The sequence below is a fragment of the Brienomyrus brachyistius genome, unplaced genomic scaffold (assembly GCF_023856365.1).
Source record: "Brienomyrus brachyistius isolate T26 unplaced genomic scaffold, BBRACH_0.4 scaffold117, whole genome shotgun sequence".
NCBI classification, from domain to species: domain Eukaryota; kingdom Metazoa; phylum Chordata; class Actinopteri; order Osteoglossiformes; family Mormyridae; genus Brienomyrus; species Brienomyrus brachyistius.
In genome coordinates, this window is record NW_026042392.1 from 99,464 (window position 1) to 115,714 (window position 16,251).

Sequence of the window (16,251 nt, forward strand, 5' to 3'; positions counted from 1 at the left end):
CCTGTCTTGCTCCACAGTGGATATCAACTTCCCTCGTAATCCGCTCACACTGCCCTTAGACTGCTCGTGGGAAGAGTTCGAAACATGAGTGCTTATTTTGTTTATTAAATCACCAGATGCATTCATTGAAACAGACAAAAATAAAGTTTTTAAATAATTATCGGTATTTTACATGGTAGGTGACACTATATTGTCTAGCATTCTGTTGTGGCCAACAGGCACCAAGCTACTTTTAACCAAACCAAGTTATAACTTTTATAGTGTATATAGCAGTTAAACCTGTACTTATGACTTTAAACACCTATGAACATTTCACATTTGTATAAAATTCCCTTTTGTACAAAGGCAGCAGGTGGCGCTGTGGTGAAAACATTTTAGGCTTGCTGCAGAGGCACTTGCGTAAACGCTGCATTATTTCACACACAACCACCCCCATAAAAAACCCCCTCCCCCAAAAAAACAAACAAATAAATAACAGGTTGCCTCTTAGTATTTTGTCATTCTAGTAAGTTATTTGTGCACCTAGACAATGAATGGAGCCGCTCGCTTCTTCGGGAGCGACTGGCCCCCCTCTGCATGTGCCTGACGAGCGCCGATTAAATCGCCCAAACACAACGTCCAGTCTCTTCATCTCCACATCCCACCAGCCTGTACTCCGTGAGCCATGAATGTAGCACTTGTGATGTTTTCTTCTCCTGAAACATTCCCTGCCTGCCCTTTCCGGTCGCCATTTCCATGGTCGGCCAGTGCGGCGTAGAAACTCGTACTGAATTCCTGCTGTTGCAGCTGTGCCTCGGATCCTGATTGTCTGCCACCCTCATTCTATGTTGAAATGCATAACATTTTACCATTTCATGTGACCCCCCCCCCCCCTTTTCAACTCTCCCATTTCCCATGAGTCCTTCCTGGTATATAAATGTGATTTGTATAGGAGTGTCAGTCAAATGGCTGGGTGGCTGAATTAGTTGAAAGTCAGTACTAATGTACTGAAGTTCCTGGGGTTAGATTTTGGGCTGCCTGAGTTTGTAATGTGCTATTTGACTCACCTGGACGTTGCTTTGGCTCAAAGATTCTAAACGTAAAATGCTCTCACTGCAATCCATGCTTTGGGACATAAAGCTCAGACTACTCAATTTATTAATTACAGAAGTGCTGTGTGAAGTGGATTCATACTACAGTTAATGTGATATGATGATGGAATTCCTCCGGAAAGTTGGGCCCTTGCTCAGCGTTCCCTAATGCCCCAATGGTGGCTGGAGAAGTCCTCTAGCAAGACTAGGCGTGACGGCAAGGCTTGAGTGCAGAGGTGAAGAGGGCCATCGCTTGCAGTCACCCATAGACGCGGCAGGCGCTGCGCTTTCTGTCCTGAATGGGGCCGTGAAGACGAACCTCGTTCTCCTCCTGTAATAGCGTCTTCTAACCAATGGACCCGGCCACTGGCCATATTCATAGGAGGATAAGCAGCTTAAGAAGCAGGGATGGAGTGGCTGGTGCAGAAGCAGTGCCGGCCCAAGGAGAGCCCTGGCCCCTCCCCTCCCACATCTGATTGGTCCATAAGTGCTTTGTGCGATGCTGCATTGTTTTCCTCTGGTATAAACCCCTCCCCCAAAAGGCCGACAGGAGACAGGTCCCTTGCAGGGCTGCTAGTGTTTCACCAGGGGGCTGAGGTCACCCTGGTGACTCTTTAGCTTCTTCTTGAAGAGCGAGATGGTGGATGGTCGGTACAGGATGACCCAGGGGTCGCTGGCCGTGTTCTGAGCACAGGTCTCTGGTACGGCAAGGTCGGGGTAGGATGAGGACCTACGGAGAGAAACGGGAGTCTGGTGAGCGCCTTCAGACTGAGAGAGACTGCGCCACTTGCGGTCACGTCTACGCAGACTGACGGCCATCGGCGGCGGATGTAATCTCACCTCTCAATCATGTGCAGCAAGAATTTCGCCACCGTCGCTATGACGACCAGGGTCAAGAGCGCTGCCATGGCGTACATGGTCCATGCTGTGATAGGACGAGATGACGGTGAAGGTGAATTACAAGTATTCAGAGGAAGCAGGAGACATTAAAGCAGGTGATAGGGATGACAAAAGGCTGAGAGACAAATTGCCACCCTGTACTGTTTACCCTGCAAACATCTTCATTTTAGAAAAGGAACAAGCAATTTAATTTCAGATTATCACTGCAACACTAACCCAGGGCTATTCAAATCGGGGGTGGGCACTGATTTTTTTAGCCTTCCTTTACTTGCGAGCCAGGTGTGATTCCTCTGCGCCCAATCAGAATTGGTCGTTATTAAACTAACTACGTGGGAAAACTGAAAACAAGGCCTGGATTTGAGATTGAGGTTCAGATTTGAAGAGCGCTGCACTTACCCAAAGTCTGGGGGGGAGGGGGAGCAACGTAAAGATGTTTTTCAAAGGGGGCAACTGCTTAAAATCTGCATGGCTTTGTCAGGGGGCCTAGAACTGTGAGCACCTGGGATGTTGTGGTCCACCTCGCCTGGCGTGGAGGTGATGACGTAGACCACCTGGTTGGAGTGGCCGCTCAGACTACTGTTGGAGCGCTCTGTGGTGGTCTCAGACTCCTGCTCCGGGTCGGCTGCGCTAGTGTCCTCCTCTTCCTCCTCCTCCTCTTCTTCCTCGTGCTCCAGCGGACCGTGTCCTCGTCTTGGCAGTGCTAAGACACACACACGCACACACGAGCACAGAGCAAAGGGATGGTTGAAGACGACAAACGTGAAAAGGAGGAATGTCCACCCCTCTCCCGCTAGCATTTCTGAGACAGTGGGCTGTTTTCTTCAGAATCCTTTATCATTTCAGACTGTGACATGCACTTTTTGGATCTGCCAAAGCACAGATGTTGTTTATAAGGAGTGAAGCTTGAGCAGGGAGGGATTTTCTTTTAGATGTCTGCAACGCATTTGCAGGCTCTCATCTGCAGGGAGGCCCGGGCACAATGAAGACACACAGGAGGCCACTGGGGATAACAAACGGGCAATTTCTCGGAGGACCTTAAGGATACGATTGGGTTCCTTTGCATGTTGGGTCTGTTCTGGTGCTGCAGAGGTGTTCACATATTTGAACTCTTCTCAGTAAGGATTTGTGGCTGATAGCTGTTCTGTAGTGGTGGGATTTGTTTCCATGCCTCTCATTGGTCGCTTTACTGGCTCTTGTTGAGCTAAACCAGCCAATGATTTCACAGCATGTGGAATTCCCATCCACCATGTGATTCAAAGTCCCTCACATCACCACTTTTCTGTTTAAGGTTATTGCCTGGCAGGGAGTTGGCAGCCAGATGGCCCCCAGAGTCCACCCCCCTCCCCATATAACTGCTGTTAGGAGTTAATATCTCCTCTGATACTGCTTTCTAACTCTTTTCTAGTCTTTTAAGAATGTCATATGTTTGTGATGCTGTTCTTAGTTTGTGCCACAGTCCATTTGCGTGTAATCAAGCCAAGCTGTCTCACCTCGGTACTGCACGGCAAAGCCTCGGGCCTGCTCAGCACTGTCCGAGTAGAAATAAAGAATGGCAAAGTCGGCGCTGATGTTGGTGGTGTCCCTCGGTGGGTTGCCGGCGTTAAAGCGGGCCACCACCTGGTTGGTGTAGCCATCCAGCATCTCAACCATGTCCGTCTGGTCCGGGACATCGAAGAGGGCAAAGTCGAAGAGGATGGCCTCCGCTCCTGGCACCTGGATGGTCCAGTAGCAGACGCGACCTGGCTGGTAGTGCTCAGGGAAGTCCGGAGAGTACAGAACCGCTGACGGGGAGGTGTAGTTCCCACCACAGGAACCTACCCTTGCTGCAAAGCAAGCGGGACACATCACCAACACTAATGCAAACTGCGTCTCCTGAGGCTCATGGGAGTTTTACTTACACAAAAATGTTCTGAGGGCAGAATGAAAAATAATTGGTTCAGAGAGATAACCAATCAGTTCACAGAGGAGGTAGGTCCAAGCAACTAGAGGAGGCTTGCCCAAGACATCTGATTGGTTTGTTCTCTGAAGCAATCATTTTTCGTTCTGCCCTCAGAAGACTTTTGTAAAATAAAATTCCCATGAGGTACAATACCTACTCCGAGATGTAAATGGTAGGCTGGGGTTGGTGGGCTTATTTTTCGGCGGGGTGGGCACCGTGAACTCACTGTCGAAGACAAGGATGCGGCCATCCCCCCCACATGGCTGGGTGTGGTCTCCGAAGCACACGTGGTTGCACTCGGTACTGGGCATCTCCCCGTGGAGGGTGTAGTCAAGGTGGTCGCCGCAAAAACAGGCATATCCAGCCTCCATGCCAGCAAGCTGCAGACCATGTCATGTGACCACACAAAACCAAGAGATGTCAGGTGACCTAGGTTCCGCAAACTGCTTACTGCTAGCTGCCCCTAGTTCCGTATAAAGTCTTGTGATGCCTCCGCTCCTCTCAGGCCACAAGCTTGATTTTAGTTTCACTTCCTCCCAAAACAATACTTTCTTTTTGTCAGTTTATCAGTCCCTGCCCACATTATCTTCATAGATGTTGAAACTGCACTGTAATTTAAAAAAAGGGGCAAATGCTGTGCCAGTGTGCTGAGGTGATATTACCTTGTACCTCTGTGCCCTACAGTAGCTGATGCAGCCATGAATGGTCAGCCTGTTGGAGGTTTCAGTGCTGCCCGTCAGGGTGGGCGGGTCCCCGTTGTCCTTAAAGCAGCCGAAGTTTCCAGGCACTGCGTGTTAAAAAAGGAGGGAAAGGCGGATGAACAAACAGCACAGAGTGATGGTGCCCCTGCTGACTTCAGATGAGCGGGAAATGGCACTCAAGTCGGTGGGTTTCGCACGGCACCTTCCTGCGAATGAGATTATGCGCTGGGAGGGATCCAGACCTTGTCGTCTTACCCTACTGGGGTCTGCTTAGCGCACATGTGCATGGCTCTGCCAACGTGATCAGAATGCCAGCCAAGTTAAAACTGCTAATCTTCTAATAGACAGAGATTTTCGAGTGGGAAGGCTACGTGGCTAGGCCATCAGCCCCCCGCCCCCCCCAAAAGGAGAGCGTCTGTTACAAAGCCAAAGTATATATGACGTTAATATAAGCAGGATAAAGACCTCCACAGCAGGGCCAGGTCTACACACATGAAAAATCTTTGTCTCCTGGTAATTTGCATCAGGACGTCCAACAGCCACGGTCTAGCACCGGCGTCGGCATGGAGACGTGCTTTCCAGGACGTTTGTGCATGCTTTCGCTTTAAAGTTTATCAATGCAAAACACAAGGGGTGTTTTCAAAGAGGCTCCGAAACGTTCTTTTGAAGTATAAGCTTCTGCATCCTTCTGCTCCCCACCCACCCACCTCCGTTATTAATATACAACAGAGTCTATTAGAAACAAAAGGTCTCACTGGTGAGCCTCCTGACCTCATCTAATTTTTTCAGCTGTGCTTCCTAAGGCCTGTGTTTTTACCCAAACATTTTTTGAAAACCCAGTTGGATGTTTATTGCAGCGAGATGTATGTAAACACATCGTTCAAAGGTTCCACTAGCTACAGAACAAATGCTTTAAACCCGAAGGTGTTATTATTACTGTGCGCCGTCTTTATACTGCACACTGCTGAGCGCCATTTCAACCAAGTGGGAAGTGGGTTATCCTACATAATGATTAACAGCCCATAATAATTCCTCCCACCGTGGGCTTCAAAGTCTCCTTGCTTCAAGTAGTTTTTTTCTTCTTGGGACTTTAACGGTCTGCTAGTTAGTTAACGTGGTCTGCGTCTTTGTTCCCTATTGTGGTTCTTCTGCGTAACAGAACCCCACCTGGATCTGGGGCTCATGTCGGAGCTGACAGGTGAATTCCTTGGGGGGTGGGCAACACTCAGGTGGGTTTCCCTGTAGGCATGCTGTGCAGGTGTGCGCAGACCACTTCAATAACATTTATGGAGCATTTTCAAGGGGGGGGGGGGGGGGTGGAGAGAGTTCCTTCAGGGCTCGACCAGCACTAAAGGATGCTAGCATTGTTACCGCTGGAGATGGAAAATGACAGGACTGTCCATATTACATTCTTTGGTAGCGGTCCACTCTTAGAAACATCTTAGGTGCCGTTGACCACCTGCTTTGCTTACAGCTAATACTAAGCAGATAGACTCAAATACGGTCGGCGTTTAAGCCGTACCATATCACGCATGGTTAAAAGCGACACCCTTCGAGGTGTAGGCGGATTTCAAAGCATAGCACAAGTAGCCGTCCCTGCCTCTGCCTCAGGCTTCAGGAAAATTACTGCAACCGCTTCTCTGAAGGAGGGGGGTCAAGAGAAAGGAGGGTGGCGGGAGAGACCGCGGCCAGCCGACCCGGACCGGGGAAACTGCAGCCACCTCTGGGTCACAAGGCGGAGATCACAGAATGAGTGAAAAATACGGATGGAAAGATACAGGTTTGAGGGGTTAAAAAGTCCATCTGGAGCAAACAGGCGCCTCCACACCAGACTGTTCCGATCTGACAGGCTGATACTGTGCAGTAGTAAATGTCTGCAGTTTCTCTGAACATGGTTTTGCTCAAAAATAACATTCATAACTTGAATCCCCCCAACCCCCACCACCACCACCTCCAAGAGGGGTACTTTTTATCCAGGACTGGGGGAGGAGCTGCTGGTTAAAGTTCATCATTCGTTGGACAACAGACTATTGTTCACTGGAACACGCTGGTCCAGACCCATACCACTGAGATTCCAATAATGCAGAGCCTAGACTAGAAGGGTGTAGGAATCACCAGATGGACCACAAAGACGAGGGAATAGAGTGTCCACAAAATAAATATGTGGAAATGTCTAGTCAACCACTACGGTGAAGGACTTGCCGAATGCGGATGCATTTATTAAGACACGCAAAAACCTACACTCCCGTGTGCCCTTACTGGGGTGTCTCAGCTCACCCTAAAGTCCTCTTCGCCCAATAGTATGAGCAGCAATGGGGCTGGATTACAAACTTCAAATGGCCAAACTAAGCCTTGACCAGTGACTCGACTCACTCTGGCAGGTGGTAATCTGACAGTACTTCCAGTAGACTCCATCCTCATTATCTGCAACGTAACACCACGGCCCCACATCGCCGTCGGGGTTCCTGGAGAGATAGAGCAGAGCGTCGTTACAAAAGGACACCTCCTCAGCTCGACTTTACCAGACATATCGGCAAGAGCTTCTCTGATTAGCGATGCTGGACTTACTGGTCAGTACTTCTAGAATCCCCCCAGGAATCTTCTATCGACAAAAAAACTCAAGGCAACAATTTAGACTAAGGAACTTGTCAGTAATGTTTTCCCAGGTTAAAGAGTCTGCTAGGGTTCTTGTTTAGGGTCTGAACATGCAAACAGCAATGGATTTGGATATTTAACATGTGCACACTTCATTTTTGCTACAAGAAAATGTAGCAGAACAGCAATAAAAGGCCTTTATAGCTATTGTCATCCTTTGGGTCTCCCTCTACTGATTTTTTTCTGGGAAAGCCAGCAGGTCTCAATTCTTTTGGAACATTTTGCTCCTTCAAATGTTCCACTCATTCACCCAGAACAAATAATCAAAGCAGGAACACAGACCTGAAGTTTGACTACTATTCACACTCGGTATTCATGTGAATGAAAAAAGGCCTAATTCTGCACTACTGATGGGGAGTGACTTTTACCTGCAGTAGTTGTGTGGGCCCAAGCCCCGTTCTCCGTTGGGGAACTTGACGCTGTTGTAGGGGTGCTGGAGAGTCTCGTTCCAGTAGAGGCACTGCAGACCGTTGTGGAGGCTAGTTTGGTTCTGATAGCCCCTGTAGTCCTCACCGTTGGCCGTGTAGCACTCTAGAACAGGAGAATCCCTTTACAATACCATCTCTAAGCAAAGCCTCAGGCCAGGACAAGGAGGTCATACCTTAGTCATCTGTCACTAGTCAGCCGCATGGATGTTGATGCATGTTTCGCAGTTAGCAACATTTCAAAGTCCTATGCCTTCTCCTTTCGAAATTGTAGAAGAAGCATTCTCCCAAAAACCATACTGGAACGGGAATTTGCAAACTGAATCGTTTGAGATCGGTTTTGCAGACGATTCCACAAGTGCAGAGCAGATACTTCTACTGACTTGGTCGTTTCAAAACGGAAAAAGGAAATGAAAGGAGACCAGGCCCAAAAGCAGCCTGTCAAGTCCAATTATGCCAGTTGGGGCACCTCCAAAGAAAATCAGGCATTGTGTCCATTTTGCCCTTTTTTTGGGCACTTGGTTTAGAGACTCTGGCACCCGAAAGGATTCTGCGGCTAACCATGGCACGGCGGGGAGGCGATGGCCGAACGGGAAGAGCAGGGCTGTGAAAACACATCAGGGCCCCAGGAGAAAACTTAACCTCAGAAAACCATCCATTTTCATCAGGAAAAACAAGAATGGCACTTCAGAACCAAGGAAGGCATCATTATATCGAGCATGAGCTATTCGTACCATTCTACTAGACAGCCATCTCCCGTGCCTCACCCACACAGAGTGAGACTGGTTCAACAGTTAAAGACCAAGATCTGTCCGCTATTGGTTCACTCCAAAGACATGTGAACTCTGAGTTTTTTCCATACAAAGTAAGGAGGGAACGAACCCGAAATGCAAGTACATGCATTCTGTGTCCCACATGTACTGGAGACATTTAGATGATCTGTGGACCAGATTAACCTGTATGAAAGGGTACATAAAACCCAGGTAAATAGAACCCAGGTAGATAATAAAGATGATTCACCTATGAAAACTTGCGTGGAGAATCTAGCCCATGTGAATAGTTGTGTGCCATGCTATTAACTTGCAGCTCCCTCGCCTAAGATGCTCCAACATACCTGCCCTTCATGGCCAACATCAACCTCAAGCTGCCAAGGGGGCCCAACAATTCATTGGGTAAGAAGGCAGGCCGTGGGGGAAAGTCAGAAGATCTCAGAAATGGCTCAATGCCAACGGTGCCCTGGGAATGGGCACGGATGTCACGGGGGGCCGCAAATGCGGAAAGCCCCCCCCCCCCCGTCCGTATTTTGCCTATGGTTTGTTGGCATGAGTGGAATGTTAATTATCTGTGGTTCAGAGCAAGTGGAGGGGGGGGGCATCAGTGGGTGAACATTTTACTGGAAATGTCCAATAGCAGAAAAGCAGATGAAGTGAATCGGGGGGATAATGATGAAAAGGTTGCGGCGTATGAAACAAATGAAGGCTTAAAGAATATTAGAAAAATCAACATGAAAATCAGCATAAGGCCCATCAAGAGAGCATGAGGCACAAAATAAACGTCTTTCTGGAAGTTTCTTGGAGCCCCTGTGGTTTTTTTTTTCTTCTAAAATATCCACGAAAACAACCACAGTAATTTGAAAAAGGAGGAAAAATATTTAATAAAAAGAAAAATCTTTACGGCTGTATTGGAGAGACCAGAACACTTTGCTAACATCTCAGCCTGTGATAAAGGAACCATCTCCTACCATCTCACATGTGTGGACCTCATACAAATGCGTTAAAAACAGACACACAGCCCTGCAAGAGACGCATATGCGCTTAACGAAACGTGCGCCATAGCCCGGGTCCTCCTTATGATCCAATCAGAGCATGTCATTCTGCTTCTGGAAGGAATGAAAACGTGCCTTTTAAAGGCACAGGGATGCAAAGTCGCCTAATCATTCCAATTCAAAAGGTAGAGAAGCTCAAATTGCTCCATTGCTGGTCAAGTCCTGCTAATTCAGTCTCGTGGTCAAGACCGACCTTTAATGCGTTTCTTCTGTTTCGCTCTGTTATAAGTTATCGTGCAAATTACTCTATCAAAGTAAAGAATGGAGGTCAAAGGACAACATATTCAAAGCAGAGAGTCGGAGAGCGTGTACGCACTGCATGTGTTTCATATCTCCTGAAATAGGAAAATATAGTACAGTATTTTACTTACTCGTGCATTTTTTACTTGCACAAATAATGCTCTGAAAGCAGAAAAAAAAGACTGGTTCAGAGAGATCATGTTCCACCTCCTCTAGTTGCTTGGACCCATCTGCTCTACAATCTGATTGGTTATCTCTGTGGACCAATCGTTTTTTTTTTTGTTCTACCCTCAGAATATTTTTGTGCAAGTAAAACTCCCATGAGAATTTTTCTTTTTTAAATTAACCAGGGTTCTTCACCCATCATTCTAGTCTTGGTTCAAGTCCTGGTGGACTCCAGCGTGTGCCATCCGTCCGAGTTCCTGGTCACAGACACTAGGACCAATTATTTGTGTTTCAGAGCAACTTGACTTAGCTTAACAATCACATCGGCCTCTCCCAATACCACCTCTAAGAGCTTCAGACCTCAGGCCCAAAAGTGAATACCTATTGAGCTTGTTAAGTTTAGGTGGTTTTGGTCAGAGTGTGCAGCCAAACCCCACTGGTCTCCGGTGCCCTTTGTGCCTGTTGGGTTAGTCTGTGCATTCTGGGTCCAGTGCTGGCACCAAGGCAAACTCCCAGTTCCTAAGATTGCACAATTACAGGGTTGCGTAAAGACCTAAATGGACTACTGACTTAACAGGCTAAGAAAGGGGCCGTGATGCGTATATGGACGATCGTCCACTGAGCTCTGAAACAACACTGAAAAACACACGAGCCATTCAAAAATAAAGAATGAAATTACTGTAAGCAACTACAAAAATACACATTTGTGGTCAAAAACATTTTCTCAGAAGGATCCCGTTACGTCAGCCACAACCGACGAGACGTTTAAATAGGAAGAACGTCGTCTTTGAAAGGTCTTCAGAAGACAAAGCCACGTGAGAGACCAGTAGCCAGTCTGCCTAGTGAAGCTAATTCCTGCATGTTCAAGATGGCGTCTGTCTGAAAGGTTGACCTCAGGCCCAGCACATTTCCATCAGGAAACCCCGACAACCGCCTCATTCTCATTCTAAATAAAGGCATTGTGAAGCGTCACTGCTCCCCCACACGCGCGTACGTACATAAGCCGCAAACACGCATGCAGGAAGACGGACAAGAAGGCCACTCTTTCATGAAGGGCTACAAATGAATCAAGAACCATAATTAGCTTGAATTATGAATTTCTTTTTGGTTGTCGTACTGCATTTTTATTTGTTTTTTTCCTGCTGTGACTGCAAGGCTGAATGGCACCGCTGAAACTTGGAAGGTTAGGATTGCCCCAGGGGCTAATAGTTGTACCTTTGAACAGGGAACTTTACCCCGGCAGTTGCAGTACAAAGAAAGTCTCTGTACTACAATTAGAGGTCTCAATAGTTGCACTTGCAGGCTTGTCTGTCAGAGTACTGTCTGTGATGCCCTCGCTGTCGTCGTATCTTGTTTTCATGCTGAGTAGGACCAAGTGTGCCAAGACAAACTCCATGATTACAGTGAATCCAATTCCAACTGTGAACAGCTTGAGCCGTGAAAAATCTGTAAGAGTTGGAAGCGTTAAAAAAAGAAGCCAAACCTTTCATTAGAATCCGCCACCCAAACACTCTAATTACTCTATATTCTTTATATCACCTTGCCCTTCTGAAGCGTTTGTCAGACATCAGTCACCATCTCGGCTACATTAAAGCAAGAGACTAGCTGGTTCATACCTGAATAGCAGGACAGGTAACTCGAGGAAACAGATCACTGAGGTGACACCAGTGGGGGGGGAGTTCATTTGAACTGGGTTATAACAAACCCCTAGAAATTTCTCTGCAAATTCCCGCCGAGACAACAGACCTACAAGTCATGCACCCCTTGCAGTACACTCCTTTGCCAGAGATGGCGCCTCAAAGTGTCTGGGATAATGCAAAGGAAACAATTTGCTCCCGAAGCCATATAGTGGTTTTGGTCTAGGAATGAAGCCTAGGAATGGAGGGTGGGGAAAGTCGGGAAGAAGAAGGAAAAAAAAAACAGCTTCCCTTTATTTAGAGAGCTTGTCATTTTTTCCACGGTGCTGGCAGGATGCCAGGCCGATTTAGGTACCTTAAGGAGTTACATGCCACAGATGGGTAACGTGTCAATGTGCCTTTGGGAGCCCCGTCCGTGGTACTGCTAACCTCTGTACCGTGAAGCATTTACAAAGGAATAAGTGGGAGAGACGTGAGAAGTTATCCCACAGTCTGTCAACCTTTTATTTGTACACAGATGACATGGAGGAAACAGAAGACCTTCATGATCTGGTTGGCATTCATGTCTTTGAAGAGGTTACGCTATACAGCACAGAATGAGGGCACTGGGCGAGCCAGCGGATCCTGTCATGTTTCCATCTCCGCAATAAAAACTATTTTACTTTACTTTAAACTTTCTGACAGCGTAAAATCTGCAGCGAAGACAACTGGTTTGGTAACTGGTCCTCACGACCCCAGCCTAAGCAACCAGTTATGCGTTTCTATTCGGGAAGTTCCTGAAGTACCCCTGGGGTGAATTTTAGCCTTTGATGTCCATCAACCATCATGAGCCAGAACAAACTTCTGTCTTAATCCATGGGCCATGAAGACTGAAGTGCCCGTTTGCCAAAACCCGGTCCTGCAAGTCAGGCGCCAGACGCCATGACAACAGGCCCAGAATGATGTGCTTCTCCTGCCAATGCGTCACTGGGGAAAAGCCATCGGAGCTCCTCGAGCTACGCCAAGAGTTTCAAGCACCGCATACGTCTGTCAAGCAGGCATCTACATCCTCAGATCCTGCAATAAATCTTCACCCTTCTAATTTAGTGAGCCAAAGATGGGCCGGAAAGGACCTTACCATACAGCACTCACTTCTTAGAAATCAATAATTAAATCCTTCAAGTAAATTTAAATAAGAATAGCTGAAATCTTCATGCCACAGAATATGACAGATGACATCTTCCAGCGAGGCCAGGATGAACCCCTGTAATGAAAACACTTAGTCTCTGATCGGATCTGAGCGCAGGACAGTGGGAGGATGTTTCTCTGCCTTCTGTCATGTTCCTGAATCTTCTGTAAATTAAGTAAATGTATTGAAGTCCAACATCCATCCCCATCCAGCAACAGATTTGCCTTTCATCACAAATCCAAAATGCAGTTTCTCAGAATGCAAACCCCATTTTTCCTCCTTGGAATCAAACCCTCTTGCCCCCCAAGCCAGAACTGTACAGGGTGGTATGTATGCACAACAGCCTTCATTGTGCCCACGCTGTCCACTCCACTGGACGGAACAGAGGACAGAGGGTCAGTCGGTCAAGGGGACTGCAAAGACCAACCCCATACTTCACTTGTCCGCATGTCATTAGGGTTTGACTTTTTGCATGCTGACTGCACATGTGCAAAGAGTTGATAGCCTGCTGCTCTGGTGGAATATCACTGCCATACGTAAACACCACCCACGACCATCTGCGTACACTGACAAATACAGTATGCATGCAGAAGTCTGCGACCACAACCACACGAGCAGCCTAACAGCATGCGGACAAGTGAAACACAAACTAGGCTTAATTCCTACTAACAGAGCCTACGCCAGCTAACCTGCCCCTGGTCCACTTTGGAAAGGCTCTAATGACAAGGAGGCCTGGAATGCCTGTCCTTTCGGCGTGCCCTTTGATGTGCGAGCTCAGGCAGCATCCAGGCCACATCTGGAAAGTTGTTTACCAAGAGCATCTGGCGAGAATCAAGAAACAAAGCGGTGTTTGCTTGTTTGAAATAAAACCCAGAACATTCTGTGTACGGCCTTGGACGGGCCTCTAATAAGAGACAGAAGCCGAGTTCTCCTTCGTGTCCGGTTCCGGGTAAATGATGTCCCGTCCAAAGTCATAAAGATCTGTACTATCCCTAGTATAATCTTCCAAACCAACTACAGCCCCAAATTTCTGACAGACGTTCACCATTACTAGCTAGCTCAGTTGCGGGACACATTGATTTACACATTACACAGGAACTGAGAACACGAGTTGAATATACGTGTATTTTTTTATTCATTTATCTTACAATTTAATCCAAAATGACAGCGCTACAATTTATGTGTTCTCCCTGGGATTAGAACCCACAACCTTTGTTATCACAATGCTCTACTTGTTTAGCAAAAGGAGTATATATATATAAATTTTCTCCTGGCAACAGTTGTCAGTTGCAGCTGCCTCTACCTGGCTGGAGATCCGAAACCTTTCAGTTAAATAAATTTTCACTCTAATCGTTTCATCACTACGTCATTTTTTCATAGTTTAATCCAAAGCAATAAAAAATTACAATTTGACCAGGATATTTTGTTTCCGAAATAAGTCGGTATCCAAATATATGATACATAGCGATCCAAGCCGTTTAAGTTCCAGAACACTAACTGCAAAAACTGGGAATACATTAAAATCCATGCTCTGGTTCCTGTTTTTTCCAAGTGAATGAATTCGTTCACGTAACAATAGAAAATCTATCATCTAGTCCAATACATACATTAGAGTGGGCTGGCAGCCAGTACACCGTTGAATCATCCCGAACATCAAGCTTTTAAGAAATCCTTAAAACGTAATTTGTAAGGCACTATGCACTGTTACAGGTGACCGGGCGCATCTTCATTGGTTTCCATCACTTGTACCTAGAAACCCACGCAATGCTAAAAGGAAGAGGGTCCGGGCAGACAGCGCGGGGATCGCCGTCCTTCGCCGCGGCTTCTGGTTTCCCGCAGCGATCCGGTCCTCAACAAGTTAACGCTCCACTAACCCAAATAAGAAACACATTTCGCCGTGGCAAAGACACATAAACTCGTGTCGGGAAACACGTGAAAAATCATTCTGCACTGCGCAACGATGCTTGCTTAAATACATTAAGAAGTCAAAGCCTATTTGGGTACTAGAGTGAAAACGGAAAAATATTCTGTAGATAACTATGACATGCAATAAGAGATTCTGCATTTCTGGAGGACTCTGATTTACAACCTGAAGACTGCTGGTCTGAAAAGGGGACCGGGATACCTTTACATCGTTAGAATGTATTTAACGCTCCATTAAAACATCCGACTGTATAAACCAGTAAAACTGTAAGATGGTTTGGACAAGCAGGGAAAAAGAAATACAATATCAGTGAAATAGGGTATGAACGTTTGCCTTAACACTATTTAACAAAAAATTAAGTTAAAAGCAAATATAAAACAATAAGTAGGACTTAATTTAAAAGTATTGCCTTCGTCAGATCTTCCTGCAGATGAGTCCTAGATTATTAATAGGAACGCATCCAACAGCTTTTTAAACTTTACCGCAAGTGTCAGGTGCCGAGACCGGCATAGATGGAAATATCACCTCTTTCTCGACAATAAATGTATAATGCCTACGAAGAATAATAGAGAACACTGAAGGATTCTGCAGCTGAGATGTACTGTCATGGTATACCGTTGATCATCAGATTTTTCAGAATTAAGTGAGCGCGATTAATTAAAGTAAATCAAAACGTGTTTTGCAAGATCCAGATAGTAAATGGACAAGAAAGAAGATCAATCGGTACATTTCGAGACGAATCAGAATTGGTGGTGCGGGGGGGGGGAAGAATAGGTGACATTAAAGTAGGCTACTTACCTGTGCCTAACTGATAAGAAGTGGCTCTGCAGAAAAACCCAGCAAAAAACAGCACAGAGGCTAAAAACGAGTTCATCGCTACGCTTATAAAAATGACAAAGGAATGTAGGTTTTTTTCTCTCTCCGTCCAAGCAGACAGGAGGTGGATCGCAGGTGATCAGAGCTGAAGGGACGAAGCAGACGTGGCTGCGACCGGTGCTAAGTGCGGCCAGCTCTGCCCCACAAGCGGCAGATATGAACGCGGACTGGGGCCGCGGTGACAGTGAGATCCGATTTCAGGTCACATGGCAGCAGATCTGCCCAATTGCTTGGACCTGTAAACGTTGGGTGTGTATTGGGATGGGGGGGGGGGACCATTAGAGCCGCAGAACTGTCAGCACTACGTATTCCTAAAGCCAGTGCACCCAACTGCACAGAAAATACCCCGTAGGAGGAATGCCTTCCGTTATCAAACACCAATGACTTAAAAAATGCAAAGTTAAAAGAAAGCTTAAAGAAATTCTAATTAAGTGGGAAATCCCCCGGTAAATTACCCCGAGGGGCGAATTGTATTGCCCTCCAGTGGGCTGTTAAGGGAATATTATGTTCTGTCTATTACTCTGTTTTGCTTTATTGTTATATGCGTTTGCTCTGTTCTTAAAATGACATTAGAACGTTTTTACAGCATTCAGACCAGAATCAGTGCAATCGCACTCTGCTATGGTGCGATTTGTATGAAAGGACCCTCAATATCCCCTGAAACTTGTCATTTGGAAAATAGGTATAGTAATATCGTTAAGTAGTCCTAGTGATATTGTTAAACAC

The 16,251-nt window shown here is 46.5% G+C and overlaps 1 protein-coding gene across 1 annotated transcript; it reads right to left on the bottom strand.

The window, feature by feature from the left end:
- Positions 1-85: 85 nt before the first annotated feature.
- Positions 86-15,735, bottom strand: LOC125727761 (kremen protein 1-like). Its single transcript, XM_049004670.1, has 9 exons — positions 15,448-15,735; positions 7,634-7,796; positions 6,984-7,075; positions 4,572-4,696; positions 4,136-4,289; positions 3,461-3,793; positions 2,470-2,670; positions 1,911-1,995; positions 86-1,800 (listed from the first exon to the last, which is right to left on the bottom strand). Exons 1-9 carry the CDS (start codon positions 15,521-15,523, stop codon positions 1,644-1,646), a joined length of 1,386 nt encoding a protein of 461 aa, XP_048860627.1. The 5' UTR covers positions 15,524-15,735; the 3' UTR covers positions 86-1,643.
- Between the last annotated feature and the right edge of the window lie 516 nt (positions 15,736-16,251).